This window comes from Ptiloglossa arizonensis, chromosome 7 (genome assembly GCF_051014685.1).
Source record: "Ptiloglossa arizonensis isolate GNS036 chromosome 7, iyPtiAriz1_principal, whole genome shotgun sequence".
Taxonomy (NCBI): domain Eukaryota; kingdom Metazoa; phylum Arthropoda; class Insecta; order Hymenoptera; family Colletidae; genus Ptiloglossa; species Ptiloglossa arizonensis.
The window spans coordinates 19,151,427-19,174,573 of NC_135054.1; the positions used below are offsets into that span (position 1 = coordinate 19,151,427).

Below are 23,147 nucleotides of genomic sequence, written 5' to 3' on the forward strand. Positions count from 1 at the left end.
GTTTCATGGTATACTATATGCGCGCCCGGTGTTTGAGTTGGCTACAGAACGGTTCAAAAGAAAATGAACCCTTTCAGAAATTTATTACTCGGCAAGTAGGTTATATAAACATCTACCGGGCGCCATATTGTGGAATTACCCTCGAAATTCTCGAACTTTTCTCTTCGATTTTCACGATTTTCGTTCAAATTTTAATCTTTTCGTATTGGTTCGACCGAGTATGTTACACGTGTGTTATACACAATTTTCCTTGTGATTTTAACCTTCTCGAATTAGTGAGGTTTGGAATAGGTATACAAAAGAATTGCATTTCTACTCTTCACAATTTTCCTTCTGATGAATTAGGTCTTAGTTAAGCACATTATCTAATTACACTCACAATCTCTCTGGAATAGATATACCAAAGAATTACACCCTTGGTTTTCACAATTTTCCTCCGGATGAATTATGCCTGGATCAAACATACTGTCCAATTACGCTCACAATTATTCCTCAAGTACTCATATACAACCTACTTCCCGAGCGATAAATTTTCAAAACTCTTTCTTCTAATCGTAACAAAACTATACAAATTCCTTCTGAAACTTTCCTCGTCGATCTCCTCACCGCTAGAAAAACTTAACAATCGAATTCCACAAAAGCTACAGACACTTTGAAATTCAAAGTCCCGTTGTAGCAAACGTAACACGTTACAAATACCGACAACATTGTACGCGAAGGAATGAAAAAGAATAACGATGTATCGGTAACTCGATAAATTATGAAACCGGTTCACATCGATGTACCAAACGGAAATTTGTTATTCAGATCAGTGGAGCAACGGACAATTAAAAGAGGATGATCGTGGGTATTCAGAAAAACGGTACACCGGACGAATTAATACGTCGGTCGCGGCACTTGAAAGAATTGGCTCGTCAGCGGATTAAATCGGGCTCGCGTTACTCGCATAATTGCCTAATAGAGTGACGCGTTTGACACGTAAAATGTTACAACGCGCGCATTCCGAAATGTACGTTAAAACAATTGGCCCGGTTTATTACCTTCAATTTCCTCCGGAGAAATTTAAACGCTCGCCCGGGGCATCAACGTTAACAAATTGAATACCGCGGTCCCCGATAGTTTAATCAGGGATTCATTGATCGGCTGGCGCAATACCATTCTGTGCAAATGACCGTTCGTACTCGCGGTTCTCCGGTGCCTATGCATTTTCATGATATCGTTATTATTCATACGGCTACCAAAAAAAAAAAAATAACGTTAGGCTCAGTCGATTTCAAGCTTCGACGCGAACCGCCTGAAATTCTTCGCGTCATTTCTCACGAAGAGAGACGCGCGAACGGATCAGAACTCGCCTAACCGTGAACTCGAAAACCCAAGGTGAGTGAAATTAAAAAAAAAAAACATTTTTCGAAAACTATCGCCAATTCTTCGTCTCGAGTTCTAATTTTTATCTCGAATAAAATTTGAAAGTTTCTTACGAACTTCTACCTTTCTGGAGCTTCTCGAATTTTCATCTCCAAGAGTGAAGTTGCACGATTTTCCTTGAAATCGAAGATAATTTTTACAAGATTGTTAGTGTTGCGAAAACTTCACATTTTCAACCTTCGCGTTAGAGTTTCCAATATCGAGTAAAATTCACGAATTTAGAAAATTAAATTTTTTCTTCTATACGAGGTCATAAGTACTTCTTCGGAATTTTACTAAATCTACGAATTTTACGAGTTCGTTACAAATTGAGAATTTTGATCGATTTTTACCAAACCGTTACATTTCGAAGATCTATCGTTTTCACTCTTCGAGTTCAAAATTCTGATCTTGAATAGAATTCGTGGATTCGGTGGAAGTAATTTTGTTCTTTCGTGAACTCTACAAGTTTGAAGATTTTCTTAGAGATTGGTAAACGTTCGCGGTACAGTTACAATACTTCGAAACACTAGTCTCGATTTACCGTTGTCTCTGTTCAGTCCTCGAACGCTAGAATTTCGTGGAAATAAAATCGAATTCCCCGAGAAAAGAAATGTAAAATCCAGAGAGTGTGTCTAAGCGAACATCCGGAATTCCGATTCGTTGAAAACGATGGTCACGATGACACGGCATTAACTTCTACGCAGTATTTCCTACTTCTTCGTTGACTGCATAAAATCGACTGGATTTTATACGTGAACAATTTATTCTCGAAAAGGAATGCGTAATTATTTCGCCTACCAATATTTAAATCGAAACCAAACGGAGCCAACAGTGTCGTGTACGGTGTCCATAAATCAATTACGTTAAATTAATATAAAAAATTAACGAACCCAACACCTCTCGAAAATTCGATTCGTCGTTTCGTAAACACAAATTTCTCCAATCGTAAAATCGGTTCGATAAATCCTATCGCTAAAATTACTTCCTCGATCGCTCTTAGAAAAATCATTTTACTTAAAAAAAAAAAAGAACCCATCGAATAACGATATCAAAATCGAAACGAATATCGATACAACCGACCCAGTGTTCTTCATAAAATTCCAAAAGCAGAGTGCGGAAAAATGTTGAATTCTACGCGTTTGTTTTTCGACTGGAAAAGTTTTACCAACGCGCACACACGCACAAAAAAAAACGAGAAAAAACTGAATGTAAATCAGCGGTTACACTTGAACCGATGGTACTGTCCTCGACATTTACATTGTACCAACAATCTGCATTGACAGTTGCAAAGACTGGTTGAAACGATATTAATATTACGAGCAATCCGGTCAACGGTACTTCCTTTTTCTTGAAATTCTCGCCAAGGGGGGAACGAGTGCTCGAGACTTCAAAAGAGTGGCTTCCACGCGGAGCAAAGCGGAGAACGAAACGTCGAAGCGAACCATCGACTTCGTTCGAGCAATCGATTGGCCCCAACGGAGTTGGCTGCCTTCTTCCGGTGTCAGATGCTCCGCGATACACCAGTGACTGTTTTCCCTTTCAAAGAGTGTCGGCCATTTTATCAAGATCGAAACTAGAATAGATTTCGTGATTCTAGAAATTTCGAGTACATTCGTCGAATCGAGGTGCTCCACTTTTCGATGTGTCGATTTTCAACCAACGATTTCTGCCGATACGAGAAATTCGAGCCTTCGTCGCCGCGAGGTGAACAAATATTTAACAAGAATGGAAATTCGTTTTTTTTTTTCTTTTCTTCCAAACGATGTTTAGTCGTTCGTTAATCGCAGTGTTAAATATCGTTCGAGTATTCAATACATAATCGTCGAGCATATGAATATTCATCGACGTTTCGACTCGGTTCTTTTGTTTTTGAACTCTTTTCAGAAAACTGGATATACGTGTGATAAAAATGACGAGAAAAAGTTCTATTTACGGGCGAGAAATTAGCATTGTTTGTAACGCAGTATGCGTCGATTCGGTGACGATTTCTATTGGAAATATCCTCGTCCAATCCAGTGCTGCTCAACCTATCTATGGGAAAATGTTTTCTATTGTTGGAATTTTAACTTGAAAAAAGTGTACTACGATTGTAATTTGAAAAATTGTGTGTCGCAGGAACGTTATTCGAAAGTGTGTCACTGGTTCGAAACGGTTGGGAAACACCGGTCTGAATAATCGACGAGTAAGTTTACGAGAAACGTTTACGCAAACATTTTTCATTCGCGACAATTGTGTCGCAGGAATGTTATTAAATTCGAAGTGTGATTGGATTATCGAAATCGAAGAGAAAGTTAAGAAACACCGATTCAAATTATCAACGATTAATTACGATCGTCGTAAATTTATTTATTTATTTGTTCAAGAAAGACCCGGGTCGAAACGTCGATAAATATTCAATTTTTTCTTTTCCCCCCACCTTTCGGCGCAACTAACACCGCGAACGATTTCATTCTTTGTTTTTGTAATTCAAATAGGCTTCGGGTCCCTTGATTTTCATTAATTTTAATCAGCGTTTGGAACCTCGGTGAATTAATTCTCGCAATAAATCAATTCAGAAAGATGTCGACTGTCTACTCGGCGGAGGAGGTAGTGCAACACAATCACGAACGGGATCTATGGATCGTGTACAACAACGGTGTGTACGATGTCACGAAATTTCTCAAGGAGCATCCTGGTGGCGAGGAAGTGTTGCTGAGCACGGCTGGAAAAGATGCCACCAAGTGTTTCGACGAGATAGGGCACACAACCGAGGCTGTGGTACTCAGGGAAACGTATAAAATTGGCACAGTCGATGGCCCCGTTCCTGTAGGATCATCGATGACCATCGGTACGTTGTGAATTACATTTTCTTCCTTCCGATGGAATTGAACGGATCTTCCATTTTTTTTTTTCTTTTTTTTCTTCCGGACATTGCACGAAAATCGAACCAAAGTGATGTTAGAGAGAGAGAAAGAAAAAATATATATATACACGACGCTGGATCGACACGTTAATAAATAAAGACAGACGGATTGAACGTTTCGGTGCTGTTCTTCGAGCAAATTACGTTAAGCGAATCGTATTATACTTTGCACTTTTGTTACATAATAACGAAGCGAAGGTCAAAGTCCTTTACCATTTTACAATCGATGAATAATAATGCCACTACCTGGAACGGTCAGCTGCAATTACCTCGATATTGAAAGTTTTAAAATGCAAAACAGATTCTCTATATCGATACAAAGAAATGACCTTCGAGTCTTGTAGTTTAATGATGGCGTAACATTTTTTTTTTTTTATTTTTTTATCGAGGTTTAACCCTTTCGGAACGACGATTTCGCGTATACGCCCCTACGAGGGAATTTAAAGCGCGAATTTTGAATTGAAACGTTGACTCAACACCGATTCTCGTATTGTTGTTTACAGAGTGAACGTGGCGAAAGATAAATCGGTTGACAAATGGATGAAAATCGATGAGCGTGCAAAATAAATTGATTACAGTCGTAAAACGGTATAAAATTTTAACACGTGATTATAATTACCGGTAAGACACGAGTGCGATCGTAGTCATCGTTTATAGCGAAAGGGTTAAGCATCACTCTATAAGTCCAAGATCGTTTTTGTTCTCTACGATGAGAGTTTAGAGTACGTACAATAGTTAAATTTGAATAAATCGGTGTTAATGTTGAAATTAATCGCGGAGCAATAATCGATGAAGAGTTTTGCCAAATGTTGGAGAACCTCGATCGAAAATGGTTTTTTTGTCTGGTACAGATACTTCAACGGCAAACAACGACAATTTGGAGAAAAAAACGGAAAATATACAACTGTCACGCTATGTCCCGATGTTAATCGTAGGTGGAGTTGCTATCTTCCTTTATTATACTTCATGGTTCGCCACAACATAATACTACGATACTCGAAGCCCTCTACGAATATTTGTCGAACCGACAGACACAATGTACAGTAGTAAAGAATAAAATTCCTATTTTCAGCGACAAACGTTTTCCACTGCTTGTCAAATTTTTTGGAGAACAAAACGGAGCCAGGTACGTCGATATCGAAGGATCAAACGATAAACAAAAGCCGAGAAACGGATTTTTATCGAAGCGCAATACCAGATTATGTATAATAGCATATCGTTTTTCTCTGGAGGTACAACACACTTCCAGATCGCTTATCGAATTTTATTTAATCCCTCGAGATTAGCGCAATTATTTAGCTTCGAATTAAGCCACACGTGGTACTGTTTCATTTCACGAAACACTCCATCTGGAATGCATTTTAAACGCACTTAGGAACGAGCTCAAATTTATTCCAGACAATTTATTCAACTTGAACGAATAGTATAAAAAGAGATTACTTTTTTTTTTCTTTTTTTCTTTCTTTGATAAAAATTCTAAAAGTCGATCTCAGAGTTGCATAATCGAGTATCTGTATATTTTATTTCATCGATCAGAGAAACACGTGGACGAAACCAAAACTATTGAAATTATTTTCACACCGAAAGTGGAGAGCCTCGTTGCGGTATAATTTACAAAATTACAAAATTATTTTTGTATACAATTTTGTGCAATGACTCCGAATGTAAATAAAATATCGATCGTGACGTGGAATCGAATGGACACGAACTAACCGATGTTAAAAAGATTCCGAAGTCGTTAAAGATTAGGGTGATTTGGGTCAAAGTTCGCCGTAGGAATTATCTCGGCCCAACTATAATCACGGTCTGGCGTAGAACTTTCCTCGCAGAACGAGATCTTCGTTGAACACCGAACGAAGAAAAAAAAAAGTGTCATCGTCACTGATAATTTCCATCTAGCGACAGCTAGAAACAGACAGAACGAAACGTTCGAAACTATTTCGTTCTTCGCGCGTTGATTACAAAACTTCGTGCAATTAATCGAATGAATTCCACGATACCCTTAACCTCTGACGCACTTCCGTTCACCATTTCCTGGAATTAGAATCGAAATTGTGAACTTTGTCAGTTTCTATTAAAAACAGAAATATCTAAAATTTCGTCACTGTTGCGAACAATAAAGAAATATCGTCACAAATTTAATTGAAACTTTATCGAGAAATCTAGACCTGAACGAAACTGAAAAAGAAAATCATTTACCAAAGAAAAAAAAAGAACGTTTCATTTAACATTCTACTGTACGACACCATCTACCTAAAGACAACAAAATAAACAATAAATACGAGACACCAAATTCCTCCAATTTGCATTTACCATCGACTCCACGATTTGCGATTGACGTTGTTAATTTTATCGGTCCGTGTCGAAAGAGGTTGGCGAATTTTCTATTTTTAAATTTCACGGAAAATCGAGTTTCCCCATTTTCACGGGTTTTCGTCATCGGTAGACCAATCCTGGTCTTCCTATTATCGCCTTCGTGACGAGAGAACAGTGTCAGCATCTGTGTGCATAATAAAGCCGCATTCACATTGAATGCGGTCGTAGCACGCGGTATAGCGTTCGCGTTGAGAATGCAGTTGCATGCGGCTGATGCAGGTCCGCATGCGATGATGCAGCCCTTGCGATCAATACCGAGCGTTCGAATTCTGGCTGATTTCGTGGCCTTAAATTCGTCATTAACCCATTGACGCTCAACGTGCACCGTTTATTTACGCGTCAATTTTTTTCAATCGATATTTAACAATTTTTCCAATCCAATGGGTAACCGAACGTGTTCAGGATATTTTAAAATCGATAATTCCCTTTTACGCGAGCATTTACAGAATTTTTAACGATTCTTTGCAATACTTTTCACACGCTTTGTAATTTGTCCGAAAGTGCTTCGATAAAATAATCAATAGTGCCAAATTTCTTTCAATCTTGCGATCGAAAAATTAATATTTATTCACTTCTATTCGATATTTCGAATTCTATTCGGGTCTTCTTCGACCCGTCGCGTCTTCGTAACATACTATTACTTTATAATCAAAGTTATTACAAAAGATACACTGCACACTTCTGGATATCCTCGTTTCTCTCATTGTATTACAAAGTTAAAAACACATATATTTACCATATAATTGACACATTTCCAATCCAAAATTCTCGAGGGTGGAGTCAGAGTTCTTTAAGTTTAAAGAAGATTATTTAAAGAAGACTAATTAAATAAATATCCTCCCTCCTCACATTGTATCACAAACTCGATCCAAAGATCTCGAGTGTAGAGTAAAAGTCCTTTAACTTTAAAGAAAACCATTTACAGAAGACCGATTTAAATAAAATCCGACTCGTTAGTATTTTACTTCCAAGTATCCGGAACAAACGGTTTCTCCGTTGCAACAGTTACGTTGAAAATGAACAAAACCTATTTCCACAACGAACCGTTACTCCCATAAGTCGGTTTCATCGCGAAGAAAATTACAACAGTTTCTTCCGCGAGAATACCTCGGCGAAAAAAAGAGAAAAAAACGGTAACAGCGTAAAGGAATTTATTTTTGTAATTCATTGAAATTCCAACTGCTACGGTATGCTTCGAAAGCAATAAATAGATAAACTTAATGAGACATATTAGACAACGTACAGTACTTAATTTTGAGCTGTTGGCTGCTAACGTGACGTAATCATCGACGGTTTGTAATCTTATCGAAGACACGTTGGCCTTATTTATAGCTGTAACGGTCGTTCGCTGTGAACGAGGTTTAATCCGCTACGCAACGAAATTCCGTGCGCAAACCCGACTCGTTAAAGGGTTAAAGAAGTATTTACTCGCGGAACGAAAAATTGCGGCACGATCCGTGGCCGAGATTACCAGAGGAATTTTCTTTACCGCTCGTCGTAAATTTTGATGAAGAATCTACGAAGATAAAAATTGGTTCCTCGAGGGCTGGACGACGTAACGAAACAACCCGAGGGAGGAGAGAGCGAGCGACGGTGATAAGAAACGTGGAACGATAACGCGTAAACTTTCACCTGACGACACTTGGAAAATCCCTGGCTACGTAAGTTTTCGTAGAATTTTCGAAAAGAGATTACGGATAGTTCGGTCCCCGATTTTGGAAAATTCGACTCGCGAGAGATACTCGTGTGTTTATCGATCGACAAATAGTTCTGTCTGTACGGTGGAACAAACGTGTGTACGTGAACGTTGTTCGGGAATAAATATTAGCATATATAGTTCGACGAAGGATAGTTTTATTTTGTATAAATTGAGCATTATTTACGGAGAAACATTGATCCTTCGCGTCGCGATTGAATTAATTTAATTCGTACGGTTCTTCTTGCGGAATTTAAACGTTTATGTATCTCTGAGTATAAAAAGTGTACACTGAAAGGAATCTGAATCGGGACTCGAAATATTCGTATTAATTAATTCGTGTTCTCGTTTGGTGTATAGTGTAATATAATATTTGTCGAGTATCTTTTTTTGGTCGAAGTGTATTCTTCGAAACGAAACACTTTTAGTTTCTTTTCGATCGATACAAATTATTGAAATTTACGTCTCGTTCTACAATCGGTTGACTTCTTTCTTTCGAGTGACTATATTTTCGGAAAATACTGTTTGACAGAAAAAAAAAATACGAGTTTTGATTCCCCCAAACTGTAGCGAACGACCAACCGGGTCAAGCACTGTCCAAACCCATCATAAATTCTGAAACAGAGGCTCCACGATCAGTTCGTTGACCCCTTCTAGCCGCCATTGTTCTACGTCCTCTACAATTACCATGGAAAACAATTATTCTGCAAAACAGAACACTCGTGCTTCGCCCAACTACGGTAAACGACCCACTGTCCACGATTGGTTGACTTTTATTCTCGAAAATACTTTTCGAAAAATAAATACATAAATAAACGAATAAATATATATATAAAAAAAAATGCGGAGTTTCGTATTCTCCAAACTGGAATGAACGACCAACGGGGTCAAGCACTGCTCAAACCTGCCATAAATTCTGAAACAGAGGCACGATCAGCTCGTTGGCCTCTTCCTTTGTTCTATGCCCTCTACAATTACCAGGGAAAACAATTATTCTTCAAAACAGAACACTCGTGTTTCGTCCAACTACTGCAAACCCAAGTCTAACAGCGTCCTAAATCCACGATCAGTTTTTTGACTTTATCTTCTCTACGTGATACCATATGAAACCATAACCCTCCACAAAAAGAAAAAAAAGCAAACCAACACTTTCACATCACCCTAAAGCAAGTATCTTATCCAATCTAAATTTTTAAAGTATCTCAAGTCGGATCATGAAGAAGTCCTTCATTCCATCCTATCAATGTTCCATATTATTTACATTAGAAGATACTACATAGACTGCTCTAAAAAAAAACCAATACTTTCGTATCATTTCAAAGCAAGTATCCCACCCAATCCAAATTCCTAAAGTGCCTCAAACAAAAAAAAAACCCCCAATACTTTCGTATCGTTCCAAAACAAGTATCCCACACAATCCAAGTGCCTCAAGTCGGAAATTATTCTTCGAAAGAAGTCCTTCGTCCCACCGCGAACCGTCCTATCGACGTTCCATACTATTTACTCTGGTAGATACCACATGGACAGCTCGCCAAAAAAAAGACCAACACTTCGAAATCCTCCCAAACCGTGCGTGTCTCGCCCAAAGCCGTAAACAGTGTCTATAGAAGTTCTTGGATCAATTTCTCGAGGTCCCATCGCACCCAAACGGTTCTCATTCCGTCACGCGGTCGCGTCGAGATCGTGCACGAGTGGGAGCCGAAGATGATAAGCTTGGTCCGTGGTGGGGCAGCATCTAGAGGGGGCAAGGATAAAGCTAGTACGAGCTGAGCTGGATCGTGCAGTGTTTGTGCCAGCGCAGCCTCGCGAGGATAACGTTTTACAGATCTCGTGTCGCGGATAGAGAGAGAAAGAGAAAGAGAGAAAGAGAGAGACGCATACACATACACAGAGAGAGAGAGGGAGAGAGAAAAAAAGACAGAGAGTGGTTTCGTCTCTCTCGCGTTCGTTTCGTTGTTCCACACCCTTCCTCTTCGGAGAGCCGAGCTAGAAACGGAACAAAGGAACCGGTGGATTCGGGAGCAACGTATTTTCGAGGCGTAGCGAGGCAACAAGGTACCTACCATGCGGGCCAGTCGGTGTCGTGGTATAGTTCTCGGTTCGTCGCTGGTAAACGAATAAATAAATAATGCTCGTCGATCGTGTGCCCCGTGGAACACGTAACGCATAAATTCCAACCACGAGAACATACAACCGCATCGGCTGACGACACCAAAGCGGCGCTTCGATCGCTCGGAGCATCACAACGATACACCACCATCACTCGGACGATGCTTCTCGTTCCCTCTAGCTTCGATACGGAGAACACCATACGAGATAACCAACCGTCTCGAGGTCGATGTGCCCTCCTATCACGACTGGATAATATTTAGCTACTCGGCTGCTACCCACCTCTGGAAACTAGTTCATGGAATCTTCCACGTAGCTCCGTGCGATCTATACTTCGCAGTACCACGAAAGCTACTTAGGCTAGAACCTAGCGAGATTTTACCAGTTCGCGTCCCACGAGTAATAATGGACACCGTTTTCGAACCTTCATCCGCGAGTTGTACATAGTTAAGTGTGTTCTCTATTTTCTTTTTCTTTTTTTTCTTTTTTTTTTCATTCGTCGTGTGACAATCCAATCGCCCGTGTTTCTCTTGGTTGTTATTCTTGTGATTATACGTGATCGGTGTACTCCGCCTAACCTTGGACCCAACCCAGTGGGTCTTCTTAGATCCTTATCGGGTTTGGGTCGAGAACGGAGCCTCTTTCGAACAATTCTTCGCCGAGTGATTGTTACCAGTTCAATGTTTCCTCCGCCGTGTTCTTTTCCGTGCTGCGTCGTATCTGCGCTGTATTGTCCGAGATTCTTGGTTATTTTTAACGCGCCGGCGTTTGAAAATTCTCGCGGAATGAATTCTTCTTTGGGAAAGATACCGAAGCTACACAATAGAGTTACGTAACTCCGGCGATAAAAGAGTCACGCGGATTATTCACGCGATGTAAAAACACTTTGCAAGTTAAGGTCGGGAGTAGGTATTGCTCTATTGTAAACAACCGTTCCACTTCTTGCGCGGCGATCGTTGCTAGCTACAGTCGATTAAAAAACATTCTCCGAGAAGCTTCTCCTTTGCCCCGAGAACCACCGTGATATTCAATTACCGGCTGATTAAATTGCACGGTAATTAACGCTCGTGAATTGAAGACTCTTTTGCTCCCCAGGTGGTAAAGGAACTGTCGCTGTTTCTTATTTTTTTTTTCTCTTTTTTTTTTTTTTTTCGTTTCACGGAGCAGCTCCGAACGCGAGCTCTAGCTACGGCACTGGGGCTGGAAAAGCGAAATCATCGTTGAACGCGTACGAACGGTGATTGTGCAATCTCGGTGACCTTCGCGTGATCGCGATCGATGTCGTTAGGATCGTTCGCGTTGAAAATTTTCGCTTTCGAATGTGAAATTCAAGACGCAGAAACCGGTCGAATGTTAGTTTCGTAAATACGCGGAGCGGAAAAATTATTCGCTCCGGGTTACTTCGACGCGTTCGAGAACGTTTGTTAGAGTTGATGGAGTTTGTTTCTCTCGAGTGTTGTCTCGCTAATAAATTTCGTATCCAGCAGCGGGGAAACTAAATTGTTCGTGCTCTCGACTGCGGCCTTGCGCGCAAGATTCAGTCTCGAGGCTTTGCGAACAAGGAGACGCTTGGAAAAAAGAAAAGAAAAAAAAACAACAACACGGCGTTAATTAAATTCTCATTGCGACGTAGGATGAACGGTGGTTTTTTCTTCGTTTCTTGCGTAAACGCAAGCACGTCTCGACGAAATAATCATTTCAACGGAATACCAACGGACACGGTTCTCCGTTTGTTCGCGTGGCCGGTCAATGTTTAACAAATCGAGATCTTTTACGGTACACGAGGTGGAAAGTATCTCGTACCGACTCGATCGTATTTACGTTTGCCAGAAAACTTTCGATTTATGAATATTTATGCGAGACATTTCCCTCCACGCGAAGTGAAAACATAACTTTGCATTCTCCTTGCGCTCTCCTGCTGATTAATTCATAGTGTTTTCACTCGTCGAAAACTTGCGAAACCATTGTTCCGAAATAATTATCACCCGACTCGTGGAACGTGTACATAGGTTCGGCAAAAATTGCTAACAACGAGAATCGAGGAGAATCGTTGCTAATTTCATTTTCACGGACTGCTTTGCGAAACTTCTGACTCGTTGATTGCTTTCGATTTTAATTCGCACGTCTTCGTTGGAATTTTAAATCCGCACTCGTCGTTTATCCGTCGATAGATTTGAATGTTCAAAAACATTTGTACAAAGGTCAGACGAGAATTGGTAATCGGGAGAATCGTTGCTAATTTTTGCGGACTGCTTGATAACTTTTGACTGGTTAATTGCTTTCGATTTCAATTCATTGTTGAAATTTTAAATCCATTCGTCGTTTATCCGTCGATCGATTCGATGTTTAAAAACGGAGTAGTTTCTCTCCTTGGGGAGCTCGATACGAATGAATTTTTTATCATCGATAAATCCGCTACGGGGTTCGATATTGTATCGTCATTATTTTTCTGCGCCGTAGTTACATAATAAAACCCACGTGGACGTTTATCGCAGCGAGTACATCTTGAAAACACAAACAATGATCCGAGCAAATAGTTGACAAGCAAGAGCGCGATAAAATTGTGCGCGTATCTGTTGTTTATCCTAAGAAACCTTCCACTGACTAACTGACCGAATAAACAAGATATCGAAACCCCCCAAATAAATAAATAAATAAATAAATAAATATATATATCGATTTAAGGCTACGTCGTTGAACATTCCAATGGATACACGTGCCTAGTCATTCGATGATCTCATCAGTTTCGAAATACGCGGAGAATCTAAGAGCCCAAAGAAACGATAATAATGAAAAACCATGGAACGAGAACGGTATCGATACTGATCTTCGATAACCACGTTCGTCGATCGTATATTACCAATACAACCAGTTACCGTCAAAACAATGAAATTTACGATCGCGCAGAGAAGTTCTATTCGCAACGAAACGAAATACGAAATTTCGTTCGAAAGAAGCGAATAAAATTTACCAGATGCAATTGTCGAGAGAATCGATCGATAAATCGAATCCGAGTTATTTTCAACGTTTCGCAAATTCTTGATACATTTATCAGCGGAAAGAGATAAAGTTGTGCTAAATCATTCTCAAAACACTCACTATAAATAATCAAAAATCGATCTTCGATACGAATTGAAAATAGCGTTTGCAACGAAACAAAGAATTTTCGTTCGAGGAATACATTTATAGGATACAATTGTCGCCAAGAATGTCGATTATGATCGATTGAGAGAAATCTGAATTGATATTCGTCACGTGTTGTAAATTCGTAATCCATTTATCGACGATGTAAGGATAAAATTGTTTCGTTGAAACGTTTTCGAGAGACTCGCTATAAATAATCAAGGACCAATTCGTGACACGATTCCCCTCCTTCTCCCTTTAGTTCAAGGATGACTTTTTATTCTGTTCGTAGTTGAGAAAATGACTATTATTCGCATCAAGGATCACAGCTTGTTACAATCCGTTTTTCTTCTCAAACGTTCCGCCCCCAGAGGGGTTTACAACTTTTTAACCTCGTTTCAATTTTCCCCGTGGGAAACACGCGCACCGTGATCGCGTCTTTCAGTCACGTTGTTATAATTAACCGACTAGTTATGTAACAAAATAATTGAATTTCACAGTGCCAAGAATAAAGAGCGAACAATTTTCCAACGAACGGAAATTGAATTTTTTTTCTTTCTTTCTTTTTTATTTTTCGCGACTGCTCCAGAAACGCGATACAAAGTTCGATCAAGTGCGCAACAAAATAATGAAATTTCACAGAGGCGAAATTCCCTGTCAAATGGACTTTCGGGCGGCATAAATTTTTTTGTCGAAAAAGGAAAAATTCACCATTTTTTCCCAGCTCGTTCCCTCGATACCCCATTTGAAAATCTATCGCGGCCACTTTAACGAGAAAACAAATTCAATTGCATCCTGAAAGTACACAAGGGGAGAGGTTCATCGTGGAATAAAATATTGTAAAAAGACAGACGAGCGTATCGTTCTGATAAGCGTTGATAAGAAATTATCGCGGGTACGAGTGTGATATTTCAACAGCTTCTCGCTGTAATATTTGTGCGAAGATATTCAGTTCGATGATTGGCAATATTTCAATTTACACGTGAATGTAACTATCTATAAAAGGTATTGATTTCTTCGAGCATTTATCTTCTCGATGGATAATGTTTTCGTGAATCTTTCGTGAGATAATGTTTTCGGGAATTAATTTCATACATTGAATACCAGAACGAACTGTGCAGAACGTTAAAAATACATAATCATTTATAATAGTTACATCGTGGAATATTTGAAACTTTGATCGTTTGGTGCTGTTCGAAAGAAGTAAGATTATAAGAGATAGACAAGGGCGATGAACTGAGCCCCGGGGGTCTTCCTCGATCAGATAATACATCCTTGACGCGACAATTAATTTAGCACTCGTAGCTCGAACATCAGAGACACGTGGAATTTAATTCAAATAAAAGACGACGAACGAAACCAACGTTTAACGATTTATCACCAACGTCTGACGAACGAATACAAAAACTTCTCTTTCTTCTATACAATATCTAACTCCTCCATCTATACACGATACCAAACAAAACGCATTTTCATCACTGTAAAATCTATCATCTCCTTTGTATAGACCCTTTCATACCCACTACTGGACAGAGAATTCCTTTTATTGCAAAATCTGTTTCGGTTGAAATCTACCATAGAAATTTACTCACCGTTTCAAGTAACAATTCAGTATATAGCAAAACACAATCCCCGGATCTAAACTCTACTTAACCAAATGTACTACTATACACGAAAATTTTTCTAAATACCCCCTCTCTTCAAAACACCAAAAACCATTCTCTAAATTCTGTTCTCTGTCTCCAGATTTCGTCGAAACAACGCCCGGCACTTCAGAAACAACAATGAAGCAGTTTTCGAAGGAAGAGGTCGCGACCAATGGCAAGACCAAGGAGAACACCCTGATCATCCTCCACGACAAGGTGTACAACGTCAACAGCTTCCTGAACGAGCACCCTGGCGGTGAGGAGATCCTCCTGGACCACGCTGGCAAGGACAGCTCCGAGGACTTCAACGACGTCGGTCATTCCAAGGACGCTTTCGAGATGATGGACAAATTCCTAGTCGGAGAGATCCAAGAGTCCGAAAGATCCAACCAAAAACCGAAACAGGGCTGGGAGACAAATTTGACGAAAACCACCAACAAGAAGGATGACCAAGGAACGTCGCTTATGGTGCTGATTGCCGTGATCGCGGCGTTCGTCGCCATCTTGTATTTCGTGTACTTGTAGCTTCGCGAGAAACCGAGATTTTGCGGCACAGAGTCGAACGAGAGTCCATGATCGTACGCGAGAAATTTTTGTACACTCGAGTCTCTGTTTTGAACGTTGTTCTTTTTCTTTTTAGTTTTCTTCTTCTTTTTTTCGTCTTCTCATGGGCGTCGAGTGCTGCTGCGATCGAGCTTCACCTAGCATAATTCTCGCGTATCGACGTCGACGACCGTTCTAGCCCTTGCACGCGAACCACGACGACAAAATGTACTACGCAGAGATCGTAAATTGTCGACCAATCGAATCGTCCCATCTCGAGTTACGCGCATCGTTATAAGCCGGAGATATCGAGAGGCGTCGAAACAGAGCGAGACCAAGCGATACGAGGGGAACCCATTGGCGTAGACACACACGTGGAATATTAACCATCTTCGGCGACACAATTCCGATAGACTCTGCGCAATAGTTATTATTTTCAAGAATATTACGAAATTATCGAGCAAAAATTGTCTCGTCTACTTTCTTCGATAACTTTTCCCGTCGTATTTGCGATAAATCGTGGATTTCGAACACTTTCGAACCATTGGAACAACGTCTCAATATTTTCGCGTTTCTATGCACAATTTGATCGCTTTGTAACTTCAATTTTGTCCAGAATTGTATTAACGATACTTGTACTTTTATAAATATAGACATAATTTTTTAATACAGCGAGAACACTTTTTTTTTATGCGATGAGATTTCTTTGTACACGGTTTCGTGGGATATGCGCCGATATGGTGATTCTACTTCTGTACAATGTCACTATTTGACACGTAGACGTCAAAAGACTGTCGTTCAGTTTGTAAGGATTTGGTAACTTACGATCTCTGAACAGTACGCTGCGTGCGGAACACCTTCTCACATACTGAACGCGCACAGATAACGAACGCTCATAGGCGTTTACCGCACAGGATTTACCGAGCGCCCATAGGCGTTTATAACAGTCGAAAAGTTAAACCGACGGGGATCGTGAATATTCTGTGTTCTTGGAAGAATGATTTTTTGTGTTTCTTATATTGTTACTTTGTAAAACTGAGCGGGATGACTGTGCTCGAAAGCGTAAATACAGTATTGCCTCGTTACGAGTCGTCATTCGTGCCTTGTTATAAGTAGTTTCTTTGTCTCCTTTGTTGCCTTTGTACTGCGTTCGAAAATACACAAAAAATTTGAACGTTGCGAGCTTTCGGTGAAAAATAATTGTACCGTTTGTCCTGCATAGGTGTCCAACGACAAAAAAAAGAAGCAACAAAGACACAATTGTTACAAATTTCTACGTATTGTAATATTCGACGCGAAATACTGATCTTCGAGTGTCTCGTAAGAATACCAACCTCTGTCATTTTTATCGGATTTCTAAGGATAGAATAAGTTTCTTTTATTCGCAATAGTTTGTTATAAAAATGTCTCGCGGTGGATGTATTAGACCAGATTGATTTAGAACGAATAATATCTTGCGTATCCTTCGTAAAAACTATTTCACTCGCACGATCTAAGAAAGAAACAAAATTTTAGCCCAGTATCTGATCCACGTCGGTTTAAGTATTTTTCTAAGATTAACATTTCCTTATAGAGTAGAGTAGATCGCTAGAGAAAGCGAGCTATCAAGGAGAATAAATTAACAAAAGTCCTCGGAGGAACTCCAAATTTCTCCGCTAGATTTCAACACCAATTTGCGTATTTCTCCAGGGCTAATATTTCTCTATAAAATAAATGAGTCACAAAAGACAGAAAAGACTAATCGAGGAAAATACTTTCGGTAAAATTCTTCGGGGAAAGTCTGGTTTCTCCGCAAGATTTAAACGTTGGTTTACATGTTTATCCGGAACTAGCGTTTCTTTATTAAAATAGGGACCGCAAGAAAGAAGAGCACCGAGGAAAATAAATTAGCACAAGTCCTCGGGAGGACTCTAATTTCTTCGCTGAATTTAAATGCCAATTTGCGTGTTTTTTTTTCAGGGCTAGTATTTTCCTTGTAAAATAGAGAGGTCACGGAATAAAGAAGGCTACCTTAGCTCGGTCATTGAACGTAAAAAGGAAGAGTAGAGATTAATTCATCTCGTCGAAGCGAGCTGAAGAATAGCGAAGCGATTGACCTGTGTTCGAACCACAGACTCCCCTCGTCGAATTTAATCGTTAAATCAGTCGTTCCTAAGCGAATTGTCAAGAAGAAACCCGAGGGGGCATTTGCATCCGAATGGCTCGCATTACAAAAGCCTCGTTACAAGTTTTCAATGAGCGGAAGAGTCGGGAAAGCAACGCGATTCGATCGATCGAATTCCGGTGAAGCATCTACTCTCGTTCCTCCAAGTTAACCAACTCGGAGAAGACGTTTCCCTCGAAATTGTCCGTGAAAATTTCACCAACCTAAAAGCATTCACGGTAATCGGTGATAACGAATTACACTGCGCGCTTCGTACTTCACGATTGGAATTAACCCCAAATATCCAAAGAAAATTATTTTTTTTTTTTTTTACTCCATTCATCGTATCGGTAAATAGACGATTACAAATAATTGCAATTATAAAATATTATATCTCGTTGGTAAATTTGTGGAAATATTTTTTCTTTTGCAAGTACCTCGCGCGATAATTTTCATTTGCGTGTCGACCATGATAGCAAAAAATGTAATTTAATCGCTTTGATAAATTTTTGGAAATATTTTTTCTTTGCAAATACCTCGCGTGATAATTTCCATCTTAAGCTTCGACCACGATGCCAAAGAATGTAGTTTAATCTCTTGGGTAAATTTTTGGAAATATTTTACCTTTTGCAAATACACTGCACGATCATTTTCATTTCACCTCGAAAATATTTAATTTCCGACTATTCGCTAAACAAGTGTACTGGGCTAGAGGAGTTAGAAAACGTCGATGGTCCTTTTAAGAAGAATTAGAACCTTTCTGCTCTGTCACGCCCGGGGAAACTGGGAACACGGGCGGCGAGATAATCGGAGCCGACTAATTGGGAAAAAATCAAAGTGTATTAACAAAGCAGACCGACTGTTGGCGTCAACTGGAGCGCGAGAATTTAATAACGCGCGTAAAGTTGAAAAGGGCTACGGAAAATTGGAGGATAAGAATCATGGGCGACCAAACTAGTTTTTCTCGCGGTGGTTTCACCGGAACGATTACACCGAAAACAAACAATTTCGAGCCATATTTGGAACAAAATATCCAAAGTATAAACACCTGTGTAATTTAAAAATGAAAGAGAGAAAAAGAAAGTACGAAAATCTCTAACTTTGAAGTAGCGTCAAATTTTTATCTTGAATATTTTCTCACAATTTTCCGTGGCAACTATAGTCATATTCGTATCGAATAAAATGGTTCTCAAGTTTTTCATTTCGGATAAGAACCGACAGGAATTATGGCAAACCTAAAGGTACTGTACTAAAGTGACCGTAACTCTTGTAATTTAGATTATTTTTACGCGAAAAAAAATTGTTCATACTCGTGAAACATGCACGAAAGATATACGTACAGATTCGATACGGAGATATGTTACCGGTTTGTTTGAAAAAAATCTCTAAAAGACGTCTTAAAAAATTGCAGTGCAAGCTAGAGTACCTTGTTGAACACCGGTAACAAATGCTTCTCGATGAAGATATTTCTTTTAAATCTTTGATTAAACACCAATCAAATATTCCCTTCGATGGAATCGTTTCTTTTAAATCTTTGATAAGACACAGGTAACAAATGCTCTTGTATGAAATCGTTTCTTTTAAATCTTTGATAAGACACCGGTAACAAACGCTCCCGGATGAAGTCGTTTCTTTTAAATCTTTGATAAGACACCGGTAACAAATGTTCTTCGATGAAATTGTGTTCTTTTAAAACTTGGATAAAACACCGACAACGAATGCTCCTGGATGAAATCGTTTCTTTTAAATCTTTGATGAAAAAAGAAAGTAACAAACGCTCTTCGATGAAATAGTTTCTTTCAAATCTTGGATTAAACATTGGCGATCAATGCTCTTAAGAGATTCTTTCTTTCAAATCTTTGACCAAAAAAAAAAAGAAGAAAAGCAACAAACGCATTTCGATGAAATCGTTTCTTCTAAATCTTGGATTAAACACTGGCGACCAATGCTCTTAAGAGATTCTTTCTTTCAAATCTTTGACCAAAAAAAAAGAAGGAAAGCAAGAAACGCACTTCGATGAAATCGTTTCTTCTAAATCTTAGATTAAACACTGGGAGATTCTTTCTTTCAAATCTTTGATAAAAAAAAAAAAAGAAGAAAAGCAAGAAACGCATTTCGATGAAATCGTTTCTTCTAAATCTTGGATTAAAGACTGAGAGATTCTTTCTTTCAAATCTTTGATAAAAAAGAAAAGCAAGAAACGCAATTCGATGAAATCGTTTCTTCGAAATCTTGGATGAAACACCGGCGACGAACGCTCTTCGAAAAATCGTTCCTCTTAAATATTGGATTAAACAAGATCTTGCAAACAAGTAGGAGGCAGTCCGACGTGCAGTCGAGCCGAACGACGCTAACAATGGCGTAATGTCTTTGTCGGAAGCTCGCCGCTCGCGGAACCGGAAGACCGTACACGTGGCAGTAAGTAATTGAGTTTCCTCGAATAAATAGAGCCGCTCGGTGGATCGTGAACGTAAACAGGTTCGATCTCTCCCTTTTTCGCGAAACAGACGAGGAGGGACACCGGAGCGACAGAGCCACGATGCCTCGAGGAAAAATAAGGATAATTGAGAAACGAGAGGAGCGGCCTGCGTCTAGACGCCAGAGCACGCTCCGAAAGCGACGAAAACCGATTGGAAGACGCATCGATTCGCCTCTCTTATCGAATCAATGACCCCTCCTACACCTCCTACACCTCCCCCTCCTCCTCCTCTCTTTCCCTGTTCCTGGTACCGAGCGGAATGTTTAATAATGCTTTTCAACCCTTTGCGACACAAAGAATCCTACCGCTCGGCTCCGTTGATTAAGAACAAGTATTCTCCTCAGTTGTCGATCGCATGCTTGACATCGATCCAGAAGAAAGGAAGTGGCTTTTACCTCGTGAACTTCGTTTCCGAGGATAAAGAAACTATTAAAAGGACGACGCATTTTTTTAACGGTCCCACGGACAAGAGAATACCGGTTGAGATTCGGTGATTTTATGGGGGAATCGATACTGGTCGAATTTATTTTTTCGTTTATCGTTTACTCGAAACGCAATGTACGTTTATTATACGATATCTGCGGGACCCGAACCGTGGAATCGGAAAGAAACTCGCTATGGAAATTTCATTTTACTTTCTACGAGCACGAGTGCAATTTCTACGATTCGTCGACGATGCACACAGACCACGGAATACGTTGTAAATGTAAACAAATATTACGGAATGGAACGAAGTCAATAGATTTTCGAAAGTATTTTCTTTTTTTTTGTGTGTTAAATCTTATCGAAGAGGGTCGTAGAAAAGAAATTAGTTGTTTGTTTGTATTTTTCTTTTTATTCGAGAAATTTTTAAGTAGAAGTTTTATTTACTTTTACTTCGTAGCGGTCGTCGTATAACCGTCGAGTAAATTTATTCGAAACTCCATCGGTGTTCGTTTGTATTTTTTATTTCCACTCGAGAGAGAAATTTTTAAGTATAAATTTCGTTTAATTTTACTTCGTAGCGGTCGTAGAACTGTCTAATAAATTTCTTCGAAACTCGGCGAAAAGCGAAACGACGAAATTCGCGATTCGAAGTTTAATAAACGTCGAAGTGGAAGAAACAACTTTTCTTTTCTTTTTCTTTTTTTTTCCTCTCCTGATCGTAAATTCCTGGAGCTTATGCTCCGTAAAACTCTGCGCCTTATCGCGTGCAAGAAAAAAATCACCCGAGTCCACGGATTTCCGCATTCGCCGTTCTTCGTGGAGTAATTAGCCAAGCTGAGGCTGAGAGAATTACGCAACTCGACTCGGTTTCCTTTTCGTTCGCGAAGAAAAGAATCGAGCCACCGTGAAACTTCGGGGGAAAGACAATACCGAACGCCCAAAGTTTCGCAAAACAATGGCGGTATCAATTCCGAGACGACCGCGACGATCGCAACAGGATGAAGTGAAGGAAAAAAAAAAGAAAAGAAAAAATTGTATATTTGTAAATACGAAATATTCGGTCTTGGAAAAGTGAATGTCCTCGAAAATTTCCTTACTCTGAAATTACCTTAAAGTCGGTCAAGTACCTATCAAACATTCGAATATAAAATTATGAAATATTTAACGGCGCAATTTTTTGAAAACCGATAGAATTATACTTGAGAACTTAGCAAATATTCGAGAACCTATAAAGTATTCTAGAACCTGTAAAATATTGGAATACCAAATTATTTGAGTAAAAAATTATTCGAATTCAAAATTATTCGAATATAAAATTATTCGAGTACCAAATTATTCGAATTCAAAATTATTTAAATACAAAATTAGTCCAATACAAAATTATTCGAATTCAAAATTATTTAAATACAAAATTATTCGAGTACCAAATTATTCGAATACAAAATTATTCGAGTACGTATGAAATACTACAAATATTGTACAAACCTTGGAGAACTCGTAGAATTATTCGAGAAGCTATGAAATATTCGCAAACCTGTAAAATATTCGAGTATAAAATTCCTCGAACAGTTCCAGCGTCAATTAAGAAGAAACGGAAGAAGGAAAAGCCAAAGAGAAGAGAGAATACGAGATGGGGTGACTCGAAGAGTCCGGTCGACCGGCGGCCGGAAGTGGGCGCCACGAAGGGCAGATGGTGGACGCTCGGCAGGAAGGATATGTGGTTTTCCACATGTGTCACTCGTCTGTGCAGAACCCCTCGGTTGGCTGGTAAACCGCGCCCGCGATAGAAGAAAGCCGGATCGTCGAAACGGTCGGGAAGTCGCGCGCTCGCGACGATTAAACGGGGACCCACTTTCTACAGGAAGAAGAGGACACAGACGGGCTGTGTAAGCGCGCGGATCGGTCAACAATGACGCGGACAACGCGGCAATTAGCGCCGTTAATGTGCACCGTTGCCACAGGTGTCGAGAAATCTACGTGTATGCACTATTGTTCACGCAACATGGGCCACCGTAATTGGGCGAAAGCCGCGGATGGTCTTTCGCGCTCCCGCTCGCGACCATACCGACCCTTTCACTCGTTGTGACGCGTTCCACGCGCCGATTCCTCGCGCCCTACCGCACTGTGTGACAATTACTTTTCTCATTTTTCAACTGTTCACAGCTGCGATCGTTTTAACGAACTCGACGCGATCAGTTCTCGCGCTTGGTAATCGCGTGAGAATTACTTTTGTCATTTTTTAACTCGTCACAGTTGCGATCATTGTAACGAACTCGACGCGACCATTTCTCACGCTT

At 39.8% G+C, this 23,147-nt stretch overlaps 3 protein-coding genes across 6 annotated transcripts in view; 2 read left to right on the forward strand and 1 right to left on the reverse strand.

The window, feature by feature from the left end:
* The window catches only part of Hnrnp-k (Heterogeneous nuclear ribonucleoprotein K), a 196,873-nt gene that overhangs the window by 12,276 nt on the left and 161,450 nt on the right, over positions 1–23,147 (reverse strand). The window lies entirely within an intron of this gene.
* Positions 1,233–5,388, forward strand: LOC143149216 (cytochrome b5). Of its 4 annotated transcripts, none has more exons than XM_076316400.1 (4): positions 1,233–1,377; positions 3,523–3,589; positions 3,963–4,234; positions 5,161–5,388. In XM_076316400.1, the coding sequence occupies exons 3-4, from the start codon at positions 3,967–3,969 to the stop codon at positions 5,292–5,294; spliced, it is 402 nt and encodes a 133-aa protein (XP_076172515.1). In that variant the 5' UTR covers positions 1,233–1,377; positions 3,523–3,589; positions 3,963–3,966; the 3' UTR covers positions 5,295–5,388. The 4 variants fall into 4 exon arrangements, with proteins under 4 accessions (XP_076172515.1, XP_076172517.1, XP_076172516.1 ...); XM_076316401.1 differs by lacking the exon at positions 1,233–1,377 and adding an exon at positions 2,825–3,111; XM_076316402.1 differs by lacking the exon at positions 3,523–3,589 and having other exon boundaries at positions 1,250–1,377.
* LOC143149217 (cytochrome b5) lies at positions 10,196–16,474 on the forward strand. The gene is made up of 2 exons (XM_076316404.1): positions 10,196–10,436; positions 15,360–16,474. Exon 2 carries the CDS (start codon positions 15,398–15,400, stop codon positions 15,782–15,784), a length of 387 nt encoding a protein of 128 aa, XP_076172519.1. The 5' UTR covers positions 10,196–10,436; positions 15,360–15,397; the 3' UTR covers positions 15,785–16,474.

Excerpts from the sequence above, each read along its gene's own strand:
- LOC143149217 (XM_076316404.1), top strand. The coding sequence starts at position 15,398 with ATGAAGCAGTTTTCGAAGGAAGAGGTCGCGACCAATGGCAAGACCAAG.
- LOC143149216 (XM_076316400.1), top strand. The coding sequence starts at position 3,967 with ATGTCGACTGTCTACTCGGCGGAGGAGGTAGTGCAACACAATCACGAA. Across the intron at positions 4,235-5,160 it reads AGGATCATCGATGACCATCG|ATACTTCAACGGCAAACAAC; the intron begins GTACGTTGTGAA and ends TGTCTGGTACAG.